The sequence below is a fragment of the Pimephales promelas genome, chromosome 6 (genome assembly GCF_988280905.1).
Source record: "Pimephales promelas chromosome 6, fPimPro1.hap1.1, whole genome shotgun sequence".
In the NCBI taxonomy this organism is placed as follows: Eukaryota; Metazoa; Chordata; class Actinopteri; order Cypriniformes; family Leuciscidae; genus Pimephales; species Pimephales promelas.
The window spans coordinates 35,144,406-35,164,114 of record NC_142774.1 but is presented as its reverse complement, the minus strand read 5'-3'; the positions used below and the strand labels follow the sequence as shown (position 1 = coordinate 35,164,114).

General features: G+C 37.3%; 1 protein-coding gene across 6 annotated transcripts in view; it reads right to left on the bottom strand.

Annotated features, from left to right (window-relative positions):
• trpc5a (transient receptor potential cation channel, subfamily C, member 5a) overlaps positions 1–19,709 on the bottom strand; it is an 84,090-nt gene that overhangs the window by 56,968 nt on the left and 7,413 nt on the right. The window contains exons 1-2 of one of the 6 annotated variants that reach the window (XM_039653144.2): positions 18,469–19,206; positions 4,327–4,724 (exon numbers count right to left, since the gene is read on the bottom strand). In XM_039653144.2, coding sequence (XP_039509078.2) covers positions 4,327–4,713 — 387 coding nt within the window. In that variant the 5' untranslated portion in view covers positions 4,714–4,724; positions 18,469–19,206. Of the gene's footprint in view, positions 1–4,326; positions 4,725–18,468; positions 19,207–19,709 lie in introns of those variants that run through there. The other 5 variants (XM_039653146.2, XM_039653145.2, XM_039653143.2 and 2 more) reach the window with 5 other exon arrangements.

Here is a 19,709-nt window from a genome sequence, read left to right as displayed (position 1 = left end):
CTTGTCACTAGTGTCGTAGCCTTGCCTTATCAGTCTGTGTGCCAAGCATAGACTGTAAAAAGGTACCAAGAGTACAAACTTCAACTATAGTTGCAATGGTTTGTTATATGGGCTAGCTAATTGCTCAATAAAACCATTTTGGCAAATCGGGCAAGTGGCATTTTAAAAATCCCCAAATGATCAAAGGTTATCCAGATTGTGTTGAGCCTGCCACACTCAAATGCGGACGCTGTGCGAACCTTTTCAGTTATTGGCCTAAACAAGACTGACCCCACAGACTGTCACTTGATGGCACACTGTGATGGGAAGTTCGGATCATTTTACTGACTCGCTTGTTCGATCTCGTTCATTAAAATGAATGAATCTTTTTCGAGTCATTTTGTTCATTTAAAGGGCTTTAAATGCTACACTTTTAACATCAAAATTCCCCGAACACATCCACCTACACAGTCTTTATCATATTCTGAATTAAGAAATCATTATAATGCAGTCAAAAATTATTTACAGGGAACATAAATAATTACTTTACCTTCCGAGTCTTTTGTTCATTTGTCTCGTGACAGACGCAATGAATGAACGGATTGTTCGTGAAACGGATCGAATAGTGTTTCAGATTCAAACCTCTTGCAGAGCCAGTGAAGCAGGCCAAACTGACGAACAGGCCTCGTTCAGATAATGATGCACAATTAACACATATAGTATCATATAAGTCTAAATAAACTGTTTTAAAGATTGACCGGATATTGATCTGATCGGATATTCCAGTCAGAAGTGCGTTTACACTTATCTTTCAATGTGTATGTGGACAATATCCGGATACAGGTTGCATGTTAATGCCATTGCCAAGTGTGAGATAAGACTTGATAAAGTGTAAATAGAAGTAGCTGAGCTCCTGAGTTGATCTACATCTACACATAAGTGAGTAATTACTTGAAACGAAGAAACTCAAGCAGTAAATTCCATGAGAATTAAGTTCAGTGAATTTGTAAAGATTATAAAGACTTGAATTCAATGGAATTGCACTATGTGAAAAAATAAATAAATAAAAATATTTTGTGAGCGTCTGCAGATTCTGCATTTCCTGTGCTTGGCTTTACCTCATCTATTCACATGGAGATGGGAGTGATTTTATGTGCATAATTGATTCTACCCCTAAAAAGTGCATTCATAACCTCAAGCAATGATAAATTCATAGTGATAGCTTTTGTGTGCTTCCTTCTAGCACTGCGCTGTACAAATCGAGCCCCGTCTCACAGTAAATACCACTGTCACATGCCCTCTTTCAGAGTATATGCTTGCAGAACTCTCTTGAAGTTCCCTTCATCCTCCACTGGCCACAAAATCAAGCATGCCACAAAACACGAACTGTGAGAATACAGGAACGCAAGCATTTCAGGTTAATCTTACCATTGAATGAGGGGAAAGATTAGAGGATAACAAAATGCAATCCAATAAAGATTTGTCGTGCTACGTGAGGTGAAAATCAAATCTGAAATATAAATCTCTGCCATCTCCTCTTTTCTATTAGCTTTGGAACACCCACTCATCCGAACACATGCACATAGACAACCACAAATATGAACAGTTCCCACCTGCATGCACACTGTTCAATAACAGACACTCACTCAATACACACTAACAACGATTAGGCATTGCATAAGAAGGTGGACACTGACAAAATGCATATGAATATTCTATATTTATGTATTGTGGCATAACCAGGTGCATTGAAGGTGCCTCAAGCCCCAACCACCCATTGTCCACAACAATGTTTCAAGGCCCACCAATTCTTCACAATTTCTACCCAATGAAATATTTTAGAGCTTGGCATAACTAGAGGAATGTATAGGGCCTATTCATTTTTATAAATAAGAACTATCTACACTTTTAGTCATTTTAATGCTTGCTTTGTCTTATTTTAAATAAATGTAAGTCACCATGAAAGGGCCCCTTAGAAGTTTGTTGAGGCGCCCCTTTGGTTTATTTTATAACATCCGATTCACAATATCACATTCGACTCATTTGAATAAGTTCTTCTTTTTAATAATTTTAAACTCATGATTTATTGGATTAAATTTTTTGAGAAACTTGCTGAACCGGTCTAAGACTTACGTCGCCTTCACACTGGCAGTTGAAATCCGCTCCGATACGGCTTTGAAACGACCGGAAGTCATTCATTTCCTATGGAGATTCGCAGACAGCATGCGAATGGGTCCGAAACGGGTCCGACCGAGTGCGGTGCGAAGAAAATTGTGTCCGTTGGTCATCTGGATGCGTTCAAAAAATTGAATATCCTATCCGACAATTCTAGCGGACGTTGAGCGTTGCTATAGTACTGATAAACAAACCTGAATTTTTAACTTTTAATAAAATAAATAATGATTTTATAACGATAAGTTGTCATGTCAATATTTTTTTGCATGACTTTCTAACGTTAGGGCAGTTAATACAATTCAACATTGAAATATTGACCACTATACCACTATATCACATTTTTTAGCCGAAATGACATGTCAACGTCCTCAGCAACTTTCCTCACGCAGCATAACCCTCATCAGAGAGATCATACAGAACCAGTGTTGTGCAAGTTACTTCCAAACTGTAATACATTAGGTATTACTTGTTACTGTTATTTAAAAGTAATTCATTACCTTACAATATTACTGTCTCAGAATTGTAATGCGTTACATTACTCATGTATTACTTTTGAGTTACTTTCACCAAAATAACTAAGTAGAACTTAACTTTGGGGCTTCTAACGATATGCAATATGAGACCATTCGCCACACGACTCAGATCCACGAACCTACAGAATCGTGACGCACCTCTTCCAACTCCAGCGTTATTCTCCTTACCGTCCAGATCCAATGCTGCCTTATCTTTAAATTAGGCTATTAGTATTATTTGAAGTTAACATTATAAAATACGTAGACCTACACCACAAAACTAGTTGAGGATAAATTATTGAAAATTGGGGAAGTCCAGCATTATGGACATGACATTTGCAGTCAAAACTTGAAATAAAAATTCTCAGAAAATACATGTATTGAAACGTATATAGGCTACTTCCTTAAAGGACTCCAGACATTAGACAAATCAGTCTATGTTTTATTTTTAATATTAGGGAAAAGACACACATTCATGCGTGACAAAAAAATAGGAGGCAAAATATATTTTTTTTAATTCTGTTAATTACACTGCGCAAATCGGATGAGGAAGGGTTGGCTCTCCAGTCTCCATAGAACTTAAAATATTCATTTTATTTTAGTTTTCGTGTTCGCATTTATGAGGAAAAAACAATGTTACAGACGCGACCGCTCTGAACTGGCACTAAAAGACTGCTTTAAAACTTTCACATAATCTGTTGCCTTTAAGAAGTAAAAGCAGAAAATACACTGTAATACAACTGTAATACAAGCCTCACTGAACATGTAACGAGTAAAATATTACTGAAAATTGATTAGTAATGCCTTACACTACTGCGGTACAGCAAAAAGTAATATGTTACAGTAATGTATTACTTTTGTAATGCGTTACTCCCAACACTGTACAGAACTGACAGAATCAACCTTTTTAATCTCTCAGTCTCCACCATTTTTGTTCTACCCACGTCCAACTCTTTTCACTGTGTAGTACGACATCCGCTGGGGACATATTGTGTATTTGTGCGAGTGGCTGATATACTGAATCGTTAAATTCCTTTTTGTCCTAACCTTTTCTATTTATGTTACATTGTACTAGTGATAGATAGCCCTGCTCACATGGAAATCTCATTGGTGCATAATTCTGCTCTGAATAACAGCATTCCAATCATCTTATGTTTTCTTATTGTCTGTGACACAACGTGGAGGGACAAATTAAGTTTGTAGCATTGCAACTGGTGAGTATTCAGTGTAAACCAGCTCACCATGGCTGGTCACCAGCATCAGTTAACCCTATAAAACCTACTATTGTTTGCTATATTGTTGATTAACATTACAAGCTATGAGAATTCCATCTTACTTTCTGCACCAAGTTGCATATTTTGTCTCAGTTTGGGCCTTTGAATAAAACTAAAAAAAATGTTTATTATTCATCCACATTCACTCCACATTTGTCTAAATTTTGTCAAAAATGTATGTGATTAATAAACTGTTCAATAAAAATATTATGACAATGGTTTAATATCTCAGGCTCCACATGGTTAACTAACTTATTAGCATTTCCAGAACGAGTCTAGACTAGACACTACAACATAAACCAGCCGGGACCCCAACAGGATTAATAATGGTATAGCCTAATGCTTCTCTTTTCAGCGGTGAAAATGCATCCGAAACACAAACATACCTGTTTCTCTCCACTGGGTTTCCTGTGGGACAGTAGTAACTCCACGGCTCCCACCACTTCTTTGCGGATGGCGTAGAGCAAAGCATCTCCAGTGTTCACTCCGTGACCCAAAAGTAGCTCTATCACCTCAAGGTTCTCATTCTCAATAGCAATTAGCAGCGCGCTGCGGCCTAGTGGATCCACACAGTTCACATCAATGTTGTAATAGACCTCTGCCTCACGCAGTGCATGCTGGACCCCTGCATAGTCGCCTTTTTCCACGGCCAAAAGAAATGATCGCTCCTCTAGTGACAGCTCTACCTCTGCCCGGACGATCTGTAGAGGGATCCGGTCCCGGTACGGAGAGTAGCTGCTCTTTTTGTAGTATAGATGTGACATGGGATTCATGATGGATGCTGCTAGAAGAGATGAGATAGAGAAGCAATAATCAATTCATGTTCAGTAACAAACAGGAAATAGGCACTTGATTAAAAAACTAAAATTCATTACAAAAGTGCATCTGTCTGGGGAAATAGTGTACAGTTATAAGTGATATTTCTTATCATTCCAAAAAAGTTGTTTTTATGATCTTGAAATGCATTATGATTGAAGTTTGAAGTTTAATTTGAGTACATTTCAGAGATGCTTGTAGCCATATGTGGGAAATTAATAGGTGACCTTTATGTTCACTACATCTAGAAAAAGACTTCCCGGGTTCACTTGTAATTAATTTTTAATACGTTTCTGGGAGTGACTGATGCTTCAAGTCATTTTTCTTAATGGCCACAACGTGGTCACAAGCAAGAGCTATCTCTGTTATTATGTTCAGTCATCATAATGTGGTGCCATTAATTCAGCTAGGCCACAACTGAAGAGCCATTTGCTTTGCTTTTTGTGAAATACTAACCACACACATCATGTATACCTCAGGTTTCTATCAAAAGAAGTAGAACAAATACATTTGTGTAGAACCATCATGGTGTTATCGCACTCTTTTGTAGGGGTGTAAATTGGACAGTTAATCACGATACGATACGATATCGATTCTCTCAGCCAGCGATCCGATATTTGCTGATACCTCAAAAAATTCTATGATATGATTATGATTCGATTCAGGGCTATATCGATCGATTAATCGATATTTCAATATTATGTGCCAAGTGTACACAACCAGTTAAATTTATTAACTCACAATACATCCAAAAATATATTACATGAAAGTTTAATTAAACTCTTTGAAAATTGCACACCCTCTCCCAATTGGGACATTTACAAGTTGTTTGTTACAAGTAAAAAAAAAAAAAAAAAAAACATGAAGAAAATGATTCTGAACAAGAAAGTCAGAAAATCAGAATGCCTAAATCGATTATTTTTACATTTAGTTGTCAAACTACTAATTAAATGTACTTGATTGCTAGTGTGGACACAATTGTGGTTTATACAGAGGATAATACAGTATTTGTACATATATAAAATGTTAAATTAATATTATTTACAACTATTTCGTCGATGGACAGAATCTGTGGAAATGCTGTCGAGGTGAAAAAAAACCTGTACATTTTTTTTGAAGTGGGACTTGCTGGAAGAACCTCTAGTTGTGCCTTTCTAGTGTAATTCCTGTGGGTGTAGTTCGTAAAACTTGGCTGTTGGCTCTAAACAGTTTGTTACGTCACATCTTTCCCATGGTATTTCGGATATCTTCACATGGAACTAGATTTACATATTTAGCTTAACTTAAAAATCAGATAGAACACTCTATGTACATTGTAAGCGAGCAGTACTAAACATTTGAAACATTTCTCTTTCAATTATACACACTGAAGGTTAAAATTATTGTTTGTGGTAATCAACAGCATTTTTACAGATGTGGCCCATAAGCTAAACCATAAGTTGCCATTTCGTTTGGTCAGGAAACAGGACACATTTTCCTTTGTTTTGTTTTTCTCTCAGTTTGCAAACCAGTAGAATTCCTACATTTTACAACTTACCATCACTTCATCTCTACTCTTTCTGATCAGCAATGAAATATATCTGTCTAATTTCAGAATAATTGGGAAGACTTGAGTAATTACTGTGATTGACTCGGTGATGATGTTGTGTCTTGCTTTGATCTTCTTCACTGAAGAAGATGAACAGACACACCAGGTGGCGTCTTCCATATGGTCTCGCTTCAGCTGACACCACATATGCACACACACACACACACACACTTATCAGCACATTCAGACTCATTAGCGCCCAATTTACACGTTGCGTTGAATTTTATCTGGGGTCTAACCAGTGTCTAATAGATGCATATCCTCTAATCCACTGATAACATAATGTCATGTTATTATAATGTCTGTTTTGTTTTTTACAGGCGAACTACAGTAACTAATACTATTACTACTGATACTAATTTTATAGCATTGCTTTAGCTTGTCAATTGCATTTGCACTTAAAGTTGGCATGAAATAGAAGTATTATGTCAACTATTACACTTTTTTTAGCTTGTATTTTTAAATCAAAATATAACTCATGATGAAATGATAGACTTCTTGAACTCTGCACCCACCGTCGAGCAAGCTCACATTCACATCTGCAACCATCCAGTAAACCACCAATGAATTGCCCTACTTTTTTCTTTTTTGATAATCACTTTCAATCAGATGGACGTCACAATATGGAAGAAAATGTCGACTTCCGTTATATAGCGACTTTAATTTTCTACAGAAAGAAAGCCTGTGGTCTCTAACATTAATTTTAGCAAATAACAAGTGGCAACTTCATCAGTAAATCCAAGTTCTTTTTCTCAACCTCTCAAAATATCCACACCATGTTAATCCGATGCTGGTGAACACATCAGTGCACTTTCCCCCACTGCAGCTGGTACACCCACACAGCTTTCTGCTCCTTAATGCTAATTTTTAGATACTGGATAGGCGGATGCACATGCAAACAGTTCCAGGACCAGTGATGTTTTCTGTTTTCTAGATTTTGGTTGCTTTAGGGAAAAAAAAACAACAACAAATCGATTGTGTTATTTTGACCCAAATTTGACTGAAAGTTCATTGTACGTCAAGCCCGGAACACACAAAGCCGGGCAGATTGTGTGCGTCGGCCGACTAAGTCTTCTCGGTGTGTTCCGCACGGTTCCCTGCCGTCGGCTGAAATTGGTCCTCGCTGGCTTTGTTTCGGCCGATTTGACATGTCGAATCGGTGTCGGGCCGTCTGTGAAAGAGCGAACTCTGATTGGCTGTTCAGCTTAGTGAACTAGTCAGTGACATTGCTTTTGACATTGCATCTAAATCCGACGCACATGGCACCCTTTAGCGTCAATATAACACACTTCGGTTATGGGTAGGTTTAGGTCTGGGGTAGGGTTAGACCACTAGGAGGCGCCCTCTGGCCCATATATATCCGCGTCTCATATTGACGGTAAAGGGTGCCATGTGAGTCGGACGTAGATGCAAATGTCAAAAGCATCACCTATATGACGCCTTGGGATGAGGAATTATCATTATTTTACATTCTTTCTTCAACATGACATCATGACTTTTGCATAAACATATACGCCACTTTCGAGTCAAGTGGCGTGTTATCTCCATGCATTTTGAGCTATCCGCGTGTATCTGCGTGTATGTCTACGCCGTTAACGTCCGAGTGATTCCGCGTGTCTGTACACGCCGTCAAATGTCCGCACGATACAAAGCAAAATGTAGATCAACATCTGGGGAGCGATCTTTTTTTCCCTAGGATGGTAAGGGAACAGTCATAAATGCCATCAACCCCAGTGACGGTTAGGTTTAGGGACGGGGTTGAGGCAAGTCATATATTTATATATACAGTAATAACGTTAAGTCAACGGCGTTCATAAACACGCTGAAAAGCGATTATGCGTCTTGATAGCACGCCAAAAATGGAAATACGAATTGGCGTGTCATACACACGCTACTTCATGAGATCAGTCTGCTTTCTTTAGGCTTCTTTTACTTTCATGTGGTTGCTGTATAAAGATTTCTAACAGTCGATGACCCATAAACCCTGATGAGAAGACAAAGGAAAGGCATGCTTTGGACAGCCTCAGTGACTCCACTACAAAGCACCACTCTGACCAAGCAATTATCTCTGCAGTCTAATCGCAGATGGCTTAATTGTGTAATTAATCTGTGGTTCTCAGTCCTCTAAGGGCTGCCTATCTCTGAGGAATATCATTAGAGTATAAGCTGGGCCAAACATTAGCTGATAAATTAGACGTAAACTAAGTGTGCAGGACATTCCCCAGTGATCTATCTGAAGTGGACTGCGCTTCTCTGGTTGGAATGAGTGCCTTTCTGGAATGCTTTAACTTACAGTAGTGATCCTTCCGCCCAGAGTATCTAACAAAATCATTCATTTATTTACTGCAATAATGAACCACAATAATGATATTTCAAAATGATCTGAAATATGTATTTTTTACAGTGCAATATTTTACAAAAGAACAGTAGGTCACAAATCAATTAGTCACAATCCTTTAAAGTAAATTTTAGTCTGTGTAAAATGTGGATCATTGGGGTTTGCTCAAACTTGCGAAGTCCATTATAAATTCAGTTTCAAGTACACAAGTAAGAAATGCCAAATACTAAGACAGGGTCCCTTAAATCCAGCCCTGGAGGGCCACTTTCCTATAGAGTTTAGCTCAAACCCTGATCAAACACACCTACCTGTAATCTTATGGCGCTTTTCTACTGCTGGTATGGCTCAGTACGGTTCAGCTCGGCGCTGCACGGCACGGTTTGGCTCTCTTCGCTTTTCCACTGCGTGGTACGACTCGCCTCGACACGGCACACCTCGGTTCGCTTTAGCTCGGTTGCTTTTCCACTGCACTTAGTACCACTTTAAAGTGGGTGGGATTAGTTTAAAATCAGTCGCTACAGCGGTGGCTGTTACTGGCTATTTAATGTCGCTTTTCCACTGCATGGTACGGTACGGTTCGGTACAGCGCACTTTGGCCCTTTTCCACTGCATGGTATGGTATAGCTCACTTGTGGCGCTTTTCCACTGCATAGTACGGTACGGTACAATGGTTCCAAGCGTACCATACCGGTACTAAATGTGACGTGAAACACTGCAGATCACTGATCGGTCAGACAGAATCGTCAGTACCAGCATCATTGTATTTGCGACCAATAGACATCGACACGAGAAACCAAACCCGCTAGATTTAAATAGCCAGTAACAGCCACAGCTGTTATCGATCAGTTTATAATCCCACCCACTTTAAAGCGGTACTAACTGCAGTGGAAAAGCAACCGAGCTAAAGCAAACCGAGCCGTGTCGAGCCAAGTCGTACCACGCAGTGGAAAAGCGAAGCAAGCCATACCGAGCCGTACCAGCAGCGTAAAAGCGCCATAAATCTAGCGGGTTTTGTTTCTCGCATTGCAAATACAGTGACGCTGGTAGTGACGATTCTGTCTGACCAATCAGTTATCTGGAGTGTTTCACGTCACATTTTAGTATCGGTACGGTACGCTTGGAACCTCAACAGACCAGGTACCATTTAAAACGAGTCGAAGCGAGCCGTACCGTACCATCAGGGATGTAGTGGACGCTAAACGCACGTAAACACCATTTACGCACCTTACAATATTCTGAAATAGGGTTTACCCACATCTCTTGTGTTTTTATGAATAACCTCAGTGACTAGTCGACGTTGACTCGACTTTGATGTAATAACAGTCGATTTTAAAAAAATCTGAAGTCGTTCAACCCCTAGTAGGCAGTGGCCCACCTTACAGAATTTATAGTTTACCCACCTCTTTTTTTACCACTACAACAACGGAAATGCGCCATAACTGAGTCGAGCCAAACCAAGTCGTACCGTACCATGCAGTGGAAAAGCGTCAAAGCGTGCCGTACCGAACCGTACCGTACCATGCAGTGAAAAAGCGCCATTAATAACTGTGAAGACTGACTAGCTTGTTCAAGTGTGTTTGATTAGGTCTGGAACTGAACTCTGCAGGGCAGTGGCCCTCCAGGACCGGATTTGAGGAACCTTGAAATCCATATGCATTTTTCAAATCCACTCTTTTTTTATGCTAATAATGCAAAAAAAAATTCTAACCAGAAACATTTTCACTAGTAGTCTCAGGCTTTTTGAACCCCACTGTAACATTGTCTTGCAGAAATTGCTTTTTGTTTTCCCCATTTTTAACCGCAGTAAAAAGAAACAAACTGTGCTCTGAGGGGAAATAACTTTAACTTGTACGATCAATGAAAAGCCGCTGACGAGGTCCGAACGGGCACACTGATTAAATCAATGCATCGATGAGTATTTTCCAGATTGGATCAGACAGAGAGTATGGATCTCTCAGGAGAAACCTCAAGAGAATCAAACACAGACGCTCATGAGAATTCATTTGGGTTTGTCTGGTCCTTTGAGATGAGTAAATTAATTTTAAAATGGCCCTGACACAGCACAGTTGTGTCTTGAGGGCAGTTTCCATGAATTATGGGAAGCAGAGAGATTAGCACATATAGCTTAGGTCGTAACTAAAGAGGAACAAGCTGGCAGGAATATGGCATGCAACTGGGAAGACATTTACGGGTATTAGAGACATCAGAAATGTAAGCACGGCTACAAAACAACAGCCGACTGCGAAGGATGCCGAGTTTACGCCACTGTAATCCAATTAGACTCTTTTCTGTGATGTGTGTGTTGAGAGAGAGAGAGAGACAGTCTAAAACCGTCTGCAAACACGAATTAGAAATTGAAAAAATACACCTTCTCCTTTACCTTTATATGTTTATAAATCTGTCTATCTGTATGCATGTCTGTCTTACAACCTCGTACATAAGGCCAGAATGAACATTAAACTTCGATTTTTTAAAAGCAACCACAGAGAATTTCTTGACAACCTTCCCTTTTCTGTTGTTTTTCTGATGTCGTTATTTATTATCGTGGTCAATATGTTGGGCCCTACAGTTAACATTTAGAGGAAACCTCTGTCATTTTTTCCATTACCCATTCGACAAACCCTAACAAACACTGACAGGGAGACGCATAATGAAAATTTAACATACGTCTGAGAGGAAGGAAAATGCTTCCTCCTGTCAGATTCTCTAACAATACAACGTGACTGCTCACCTCACCATTATATCCTTTGCTTTTAGCAAACTCAGCCATGTGCTCCACCTTCATGTCATAAAGCCATGAGCAAAGGTTTGAGGGTGTTTGGGAAATCTTTAAATTTTTATGAAGAGCTAAGCTCTGCAATCTCTTGTGATCCAAAACAAACTCGCGAAAGACAAGCATGGAAACATCTCCGCCTTGTCTGGTGTAAAGCATGCAAAGACTGGAAGGACTACGCCTGTTGTTCCCAGCATATTTCATAAACATTAAAAGCCCAGATCTGCTTCTCCAAATGCACATCTGACAAGCAGGAAATGGGCTATTTTTTGGTAAATTACTGTAGCTGCTTTACATTACATTACGAAATATGATTCTTTTACAGCTACATTCCTGGCATATATGCTGCCAATCCTGAAATCTGTTGTTTTCTCTCATTAGAGGCATCTATTATTATTATGTATTATTAAAAAACAGCTTTCTCTATACGCTTTAGGACAACATGATACGCTTTTAATCTCCCAGTCATACCTGAATGTATTCCCAACAGCCCGTCTCCAGTTTAACCTTTTAGTTTAATAGATAATCAACAACCCATAGTCTCCCTGTCGTTTGTAACAAATAAACACACACGCAAACACAATTTTCTATCATTTATCCACGTCAACGAACTCGCTGGTCTATGGAAAGGCTGTTTAATTCAGTAGCGGCGATAATTACGGGAAAGAATAAGCCACTAGTGAGTTCATCTTGTGAGTCATTTTCAGGGTTAAGAGCTATCCACCGTGACATATGGAGACAGTGATATAGAGCATCAGTGTGAGAGTTTAATATGCCAGGCACGTTGAGTTACTCTCCTCTCTGTGAACTTAGGCGATACTTCAAAGCCATGCTTTTGTCATGACTAAAGAATGTGTCATCGATGTGAGACGGGATCAAAGTTTCTGATTTGTGTGTCTGCAGCTCTGTTTCACAAGCGAGCATCTAGTGCAGCATCCTAAAGATTATAGAATCTCAAACGTGATTTGGAGCACTCTATCCATGTGCCACACCAATAGCTCGTCTCACATGAAATGCATGGGAGATTCGACACAGAATTGACTTTTCCATTAGCATGAAATTCTAAGCATTAAAATCACAAGTATTTGGTACAATATTTTTTTCTTATAATTACATTAATTACTATGTAATAACTATAATAACTATTTTAAGTGATACATTGCCAAATTGAATGTGTACGGAAGATGATTAGGGCCAAGAAATAAAAAAAAATAACCATCTTGAGATTAAAGTCATTATAATGCGAGATTAAACTCGTTAAATTTCGAGAAAAAATTCGTAATACAATCTTGAGAATAAGCTCATTAAATATAGAGAATAAATTCGTTGTGTTTCGAGAAAAAACTCGTTAAATTTTGAGAAAAAAGTCGTAATACAATCTTGAGAATAAGCTCATTAAATATCGAGAATAAAGTCGTTGTGTTTCGAGAAAAAACTCGTTAAATTTTGAGAAAAAAGTCATAATACAATCTTGAGAATAAGCTCATTAAATATCAAGAATAAAGTCATTGTGTTTCGAGAAAAACGCGTTAAATTTCAAGAAAAAAGGTCGTAATACAATCTTGAGAATAAGCTCATTAAATATCAAAAATAAAGTCATTGTGTTTCGAGAAAAAACTCGTTCAATTTCGAGAAAAAAGTCGAAACAATCTTGAGAATAAACTCATTAAATATTGAGAATAAAGTTGTTGTGTTTCGAGAAAAACTTGTTAAATTTAGAGAAAAAAAGTCGTAATACAATCTTGAGAATAAACTCATTAAATATCGAGAATAAAGTTGTTGTGTTTCGAGAAAAAACTCATTAAATTGAGAAAAAAGTCGAAACAATCTTGAGAATAAACTCATTAAAAATCGAGAATAAAGTTGTTTCGAGAAAAACTCGTTAAATTTAGAGAAAAAAAGTCGTGATATAATATTGAGAATACTCATTAAATATTGAGAATAAAGTCGTGTTTCGAGAAAAATTCGTTAAATTTCGAGAAAAAAAGTCGTAATACAATCTTGAGAATAAAGTCATTAAATATCGAGAAAAATGTCATGTTTCAAGAAAAACTTGTTAAATTTCGAGAAAAAGCGTCGAAATACAATCTTGAGAATAAACTCATTAAATATTGATATATATATACTGTAAATATATGTTGTATTTCGAGGAAAAAATCTTTAAATTTCGAGAAAACAGTCGAAATACAATCTTGAGAATAAAGTCATTAAATTTCGAGAATAAAGTCGTGTTTTGGGAAAAAAACTCTTTAAATTTCGTGATGATATGTTTCAATTTCGACGATATGTGTTTATTCTCAACATATATTGATATTTAATGAGTTTATTCTCAACATTGTATTTCGACTTTTTTCTCGAAATTTAACGAGTTTAATCTCGCATTATAATGACTTTAATGGTTTTATTTTTTTTATTATACCTTAGCCCCTAATCCTCTTCTGTAAATGTGTCTTCTGTTTTTTTTAATTGTATATTATTCTGATTCTGATATTCTGATGATTTTGCAAAGCATTTTTATCTGCTGTTTGTCTTATAAATTATACTTATGCGTTTGAAAACTGCAGTCTATATCAGAACCACTTATCATAGTGAATGAAGAAAAAAAAAGCATAATTTGACAGATGAATTTACCTTGCAGCAAATGTTAATGATGTTATACAGAAATCAAGTGTGAGCTCTGATTTGATATACGTAACCAGGTGACTTCTGCATGGTCTCAAACACACCGTCACAGAAAAGCCAGACAGCATAAGCCACCAGACACATTGTAAATGTATTAGATATATTATCTTCTCACCAAGTACATCTGACCTTCTCTCATTGTCCTTTTTCTCTTTTTCTTCTCCCTCTCTTTCACTGTTTTTTTTTTTTACAACTGTACCTTTTGAAGAATCTATGCTTTTCTTGGTGCTAATAAGTCTGTTTGATCTTCTTCATGTCCTGAATGATGCCCAAGGGCCACAATGTCAAAACAACCAAGAGGAAGCAAGAATAAGAGGTCTGGACAACTTATCACTCACGTTTTGAATCTTTGTCCTTCACTAACTATTTTTAAATGCTTCCTCAAAATCACTTATGGGTGCACTGTACTAGGATGTAATATTTAAATATAATATTTTATGAAACTTTACGATAATTTATTGATCATTCTATAATGAGAGATTGCTAAAAGCTTGACGATCCACTGTTTTTGGAAACCTGTGAGCGGGCCAGTAAATACACACCTGTATTTGCTAAATCCCAAATCTGTTTGCCTTATGTAATGCACCATTAAGCGATGTAATCTTATTTTAGAGTCTAGGTCACTCACTTATAATCAAGGGTTTGAAAGGTTGTACCCTGATGGGTCCTGTGCAATTTCATTACAACCATGGAGATGAAAAACTGGGGACAATGTTAAATTGATCCCTGGAGACACTAGTCCAAATGAACCCTGGCTTACAAATTCAAAGTGTCTCTCATTTACCAACACTCAAAAACAGCATCTGGAACGAGTGTATAAACCGTTGGTCACACTCGTCACCGCTAAGAGATGGCCAGATATTAAGGTATCTGCACACACATCTCATGTCTGTACTAAAATATTCTAAAATGTGCTAAAATATGCCACTGACCCATCTCATCTGACCCTCATGTCCCAAACCAGCTTTATTTCATAATTTATGTTGTTTTGTTTTTTTTTCATTTCTATTCATAATATCTTTTTTCCCCCTGAACTTAGGAACAGCATGTGCTCACAGACATACATCAGGAATAGTTAACAGGGTAGCAAATACATAAACAGAAATTGAAGAAATTTTAAAAAAAGGGGGTGGGATAATGAAAAGAGAACTATATGAGCAAAACCTCAAGTCCTTAATTAACCAAAATAAATTAACCAATAACACAGCAGAATCATATATGTATATGATTGTATAAAAAAAATCTGCAGCTGTGGTTGCCTGAAATTTACCGTAAAAAATAGGCATAGCAACATTTTTAGGCTTTACAAATTGAACTTGAATTTACAGTTAAAACAAATGTATTCATTATATATAATGTTCATTTTCCAACCAAGTGAAGTACTAATATCAGGTTTGTACATTTGTAATACACTGACAACCAACAAAACAGGTGATGAGAAAGTCAAATGAAGAATCAAAGCACATCACAAGTAGCTTTTCCACAAACTGTTCACACAAGCACTTAACACCATCCTTGTAACCCAACATAAAAAAACGCAGTAACATTAATCTAACAACATTATGAAACAATAATCGATTAGAAAAAACTAAGAGGAAACAGTTATTTCACCGAAAATACATAAAATGTAAAATGTTACAGGACATCAACAGTGTTTTAATGTAAAATTAAACGGTTAGCTCTTTTACTTACCGTATAGTACGGAAAAGTAAACAATTAACAGATTTTCACTGTAGTATTTTTATAGTCTTTTACCATTACAGTCCTTTACTGTTTATCATTTTACGATAATTTATTACAGTGGTTTGTTGGTCATTGTTATGTTCTATTCTAGAAATTGGCCTCCATCTTGCCTCAAAAGTGTTTGACTGAAGTCTGTGGGAGTATTTGTTCCATTCCATAAATCTCTCGGACACTTTGGACCCACTGTTCATATCATAATTTCTGAACTTAAAGGGATAGTTCACTTTGATATAAATTTTTGGTATGTTTTAGCTGACTTCAAGGGCATCCAAGATGTAGATGTCTTTGTTTCCGCAGTAGTTTCAATTTTGATATTTTTAGGTCAAACCGTTCTTGTCTGTCAGTCATATAATGGAGGTCTATGGTCACCACCTCAAAGAGCATGCACAGAGATGTCTAAATTAAACATGATTTAAACTCGTAAACGCAAGTACACGTTGATGGCCTAAGACACGAAACGAGCGGTTTGTGTGAGAAAACGAACAGTATTTATATCGTTTTTACCTCTTGTAACTACAGCCACGTCCAAGTGATCTGAGGGCGCAGGTGGTTCGGTATGCGCAAGCGCCGGAAGTGATCTCTTGTGCTGTTGCAAAAAAAATAAATAAATCAAAAAATTTTTTTAAAAAATCAACGTTGTCTGTTGATATATCGAAATCGTCTTCCACTGCGATTTCTTGTATATCTAAATATGTTCAAATCTTCACAGTGAAAGGTAACACTTCCGAACCTCTCTGTAAACAATGAGTGACGTACACACGCGACAAGACAGAAAAGAACGGTTTGACCCAAAAATATAAAAATTGAAACTACTGCGTAAAAAAAAGAAAAAAAAAAGACACCTACATCTTGGATGTCCTTGAGGTAAGCTAAAACATACCAAAAATGTATTTCAAAGTGAACTATTCCTTTAAAAGGTCACGAATGCTTTGGAATGCATATAGGTTGCAAAGCACACATATAATTACATTTTTTTTTACACAAGTGCTTTCCAGCCAGTCTGTTTTCTAAAGCATTCATGACATTTTAAGTTTACTTAAGACAATTTACAGTAAAGATATACTGAAGAAGAATTTAGAGTGTTTCATTTTTTTAATGTTACCAAATTTTAAAATACTAAATATAAAATACTAAATTATGTCATATGGGAAAAAGTTGAATAAATTTGACATGCATTCATTCATGCCAAAAAGAATTATCCTCGTTTAAATAACCATTACAATCTAAAAAGTTGAACTCAAACCAACACTGCTGCATTATGCTAAGGATATCCCTTTTAAGACAATGGAACCCAAATAATATACAAGATAGACCCAATTACAATAAAATCTAAACGGTACATAAATGTTACAACAACTATCATGTGAATCCTTGGTGACAATTGCCTGTGACATGTTACTAGCTTCCCCAAATCATTGATCTGCATTAGAAAATGCTTAATTTACACTTTACAGTACAAACTGTTTTGCTCACAGCAATTTATTTTCCCTCAGCTCCCTTGAGGTAATGAGCATGGACAATCTATTGGGACAAAACCTGTCTACTTCCTAACCTCTGTTTCCAAACATGACAGCGCCTGGAACGAGTGTATAAATCTTTGATCACACTCTATAGCCCTCAGAGAGCAGCGCCAGCGAGTATCAATAATTATCCTGCAGAAAGCGGTGCCTCACTACCTAGCAAGTCTTAGATGCATTAATGCATGCATTTTTTTTTACATAACCATTAAAATATGGCATTTTGAATAGATACAGACTGATAATCAGTTTGACCAATATTTGTGCTGCTGATATCACTCTTTTCAAGTAATCAGCTAGATAAATGATGACACTTGGTTGGTCACTATAATATGGAAAATCACCCAACAACAATATTCACAAGAGCAACTAATTGAATGTATTGTTTGGAAAATGACTTTACTCCTTAAATAACAGCCAGAGAAGTCAGAGCTATGTAGTTTAATATTCAGACAGCCCTAAACCATCTATATCTCAAATCTTTGAATAAATATCACGGAAATAATAATGAAAATAATACATTATTCAGAAGGCATATCATTTTTTTGTTGTTGTTGTATTATGATAATTATGAGTCAAAGCAGGAAAAAATTATAATAGTTAATGCGTATCAGTATATTGGACACAATATTGGTATCGTCATTAAAAAGCAATAGTGTGCGCTCTCGAAGTTGAACTCAGACCAACACTGCAGCATTAAAGCATCCATGCAGTAATCAGGATCGTTTAAGATGATGGAAGAACAATGCATCATCACAAGATAATATCCAAGTTGTTAGAGGACCCTTTGAGTAAACAGAACATAAATGTTGTGATAATGAACTGGCTGTCAAATCTCAATAAGGTTCCCCACTTGATTAAAATCTGCATGAAAACGCTTCATTTAGAAACTTTGCAGACCAGGTATCCGTGGCCAGTTGTGTGATGTCCATTTTTGTTGATAAAGCGCACGCACTGGCACCTGCATAGGTACGAAGGCGCTTGTGCGCTTTCACTTTTGCGACGCATCAAACGATGCTCGACAAAAGACGCTTAGAACTTCAATGCGAACGCAACCCCCGTATCGCTTACCTGACGCGTCTTACTATGGATATTCAATCGCACCTTGTATTAAACAAGGGCTCTCTGAGGAGGGTGTTCCGTGGTCCTCTTGTGTGGCAGGAGAGTCTGGAATACTATTTATCTTTGGCGTCCTCACAAGATCCTCATATTCCCCATTTGGAGCCAGTAGAGCGCGTGCGGCGAATGTACAAGCCTTTTTTCTTTCCTCTATTTTCCTTTCTCACTCTCTCACACATGCATTAACACGCATTGCACACACGCCCCAGTTGGCTCTCCACGCGTTAACGCCATGAGGAGCATCCCTGACTCCAATGCGCATTTCATCGCTCCTGATTTTAGTGTGATCAAACCAGCGCAGTTCTTACGGCACAGAAATATTAAGGTTTGACCAATCGAAAGGCTGTTTAACTCACATTGCAGACGGACGCTAGAAACAGGTGGTTTTGCAATTCTCCGACGTCTTCTTCCAAAAGTGCGGAGCGAAGAATATTTCAAGAGAACAAGTGCGTCTCGCGCTCGTATGGCGGCATCTTGTCTTCATATTGGGCTTCGCGGGAGCAGCAAAGATTCCAGCGTTCGCGCGCTGCGGTTGTCATGGTGTCAGACTGAGGGATGCTGCCGTGGCGCTTGATTGGTGACATCACACAACCGTTAGAATTTCTACAAGTTTTCTTTTATTGGTTAACAACACTTACGGGGTTTCCCTTCTTATAATTTAACTCTTAAATGTTGGAGATAGAGATTTTACTGCAATATTAGAGGAATAGAAAATCTTAGAATGGAAATGCTGTCGTTTTATCAGCCGTCATTCCAAATCCCTGCGCATTTCTTCTTTTGTAGAATACAAAAGGAGATATTCTGAAGAATGTTTTTGCTGTAATTTTGTTCTCTATTCCACAAAAGAATATCGTAACCAGGGTTGTTTTACCAGTCATAAGAACACTCCCCAAAAAAACCTGCTTACAGTATATTCCATGACAATTAAAGCCATACACTATAAATGATATAATTAGACTGTACATACAGACTCTAAGATACTACAGTTAAACAAGTTATCTTATCGAACATTTTGAAGAAGAGCAAATGTAAAATTACTGTAAAATAATGTAGTATTTAAATTGCTATGATTTGGAATTGCAGGAATTGCTCACTCAAAAATGAACATTCTGTGATCACTTTAGATTAGGGTCTAATTCTCATTATTTACTAACTATTAAAGTCCCCCTGTAGTCAATAATTGTATCCCTTAA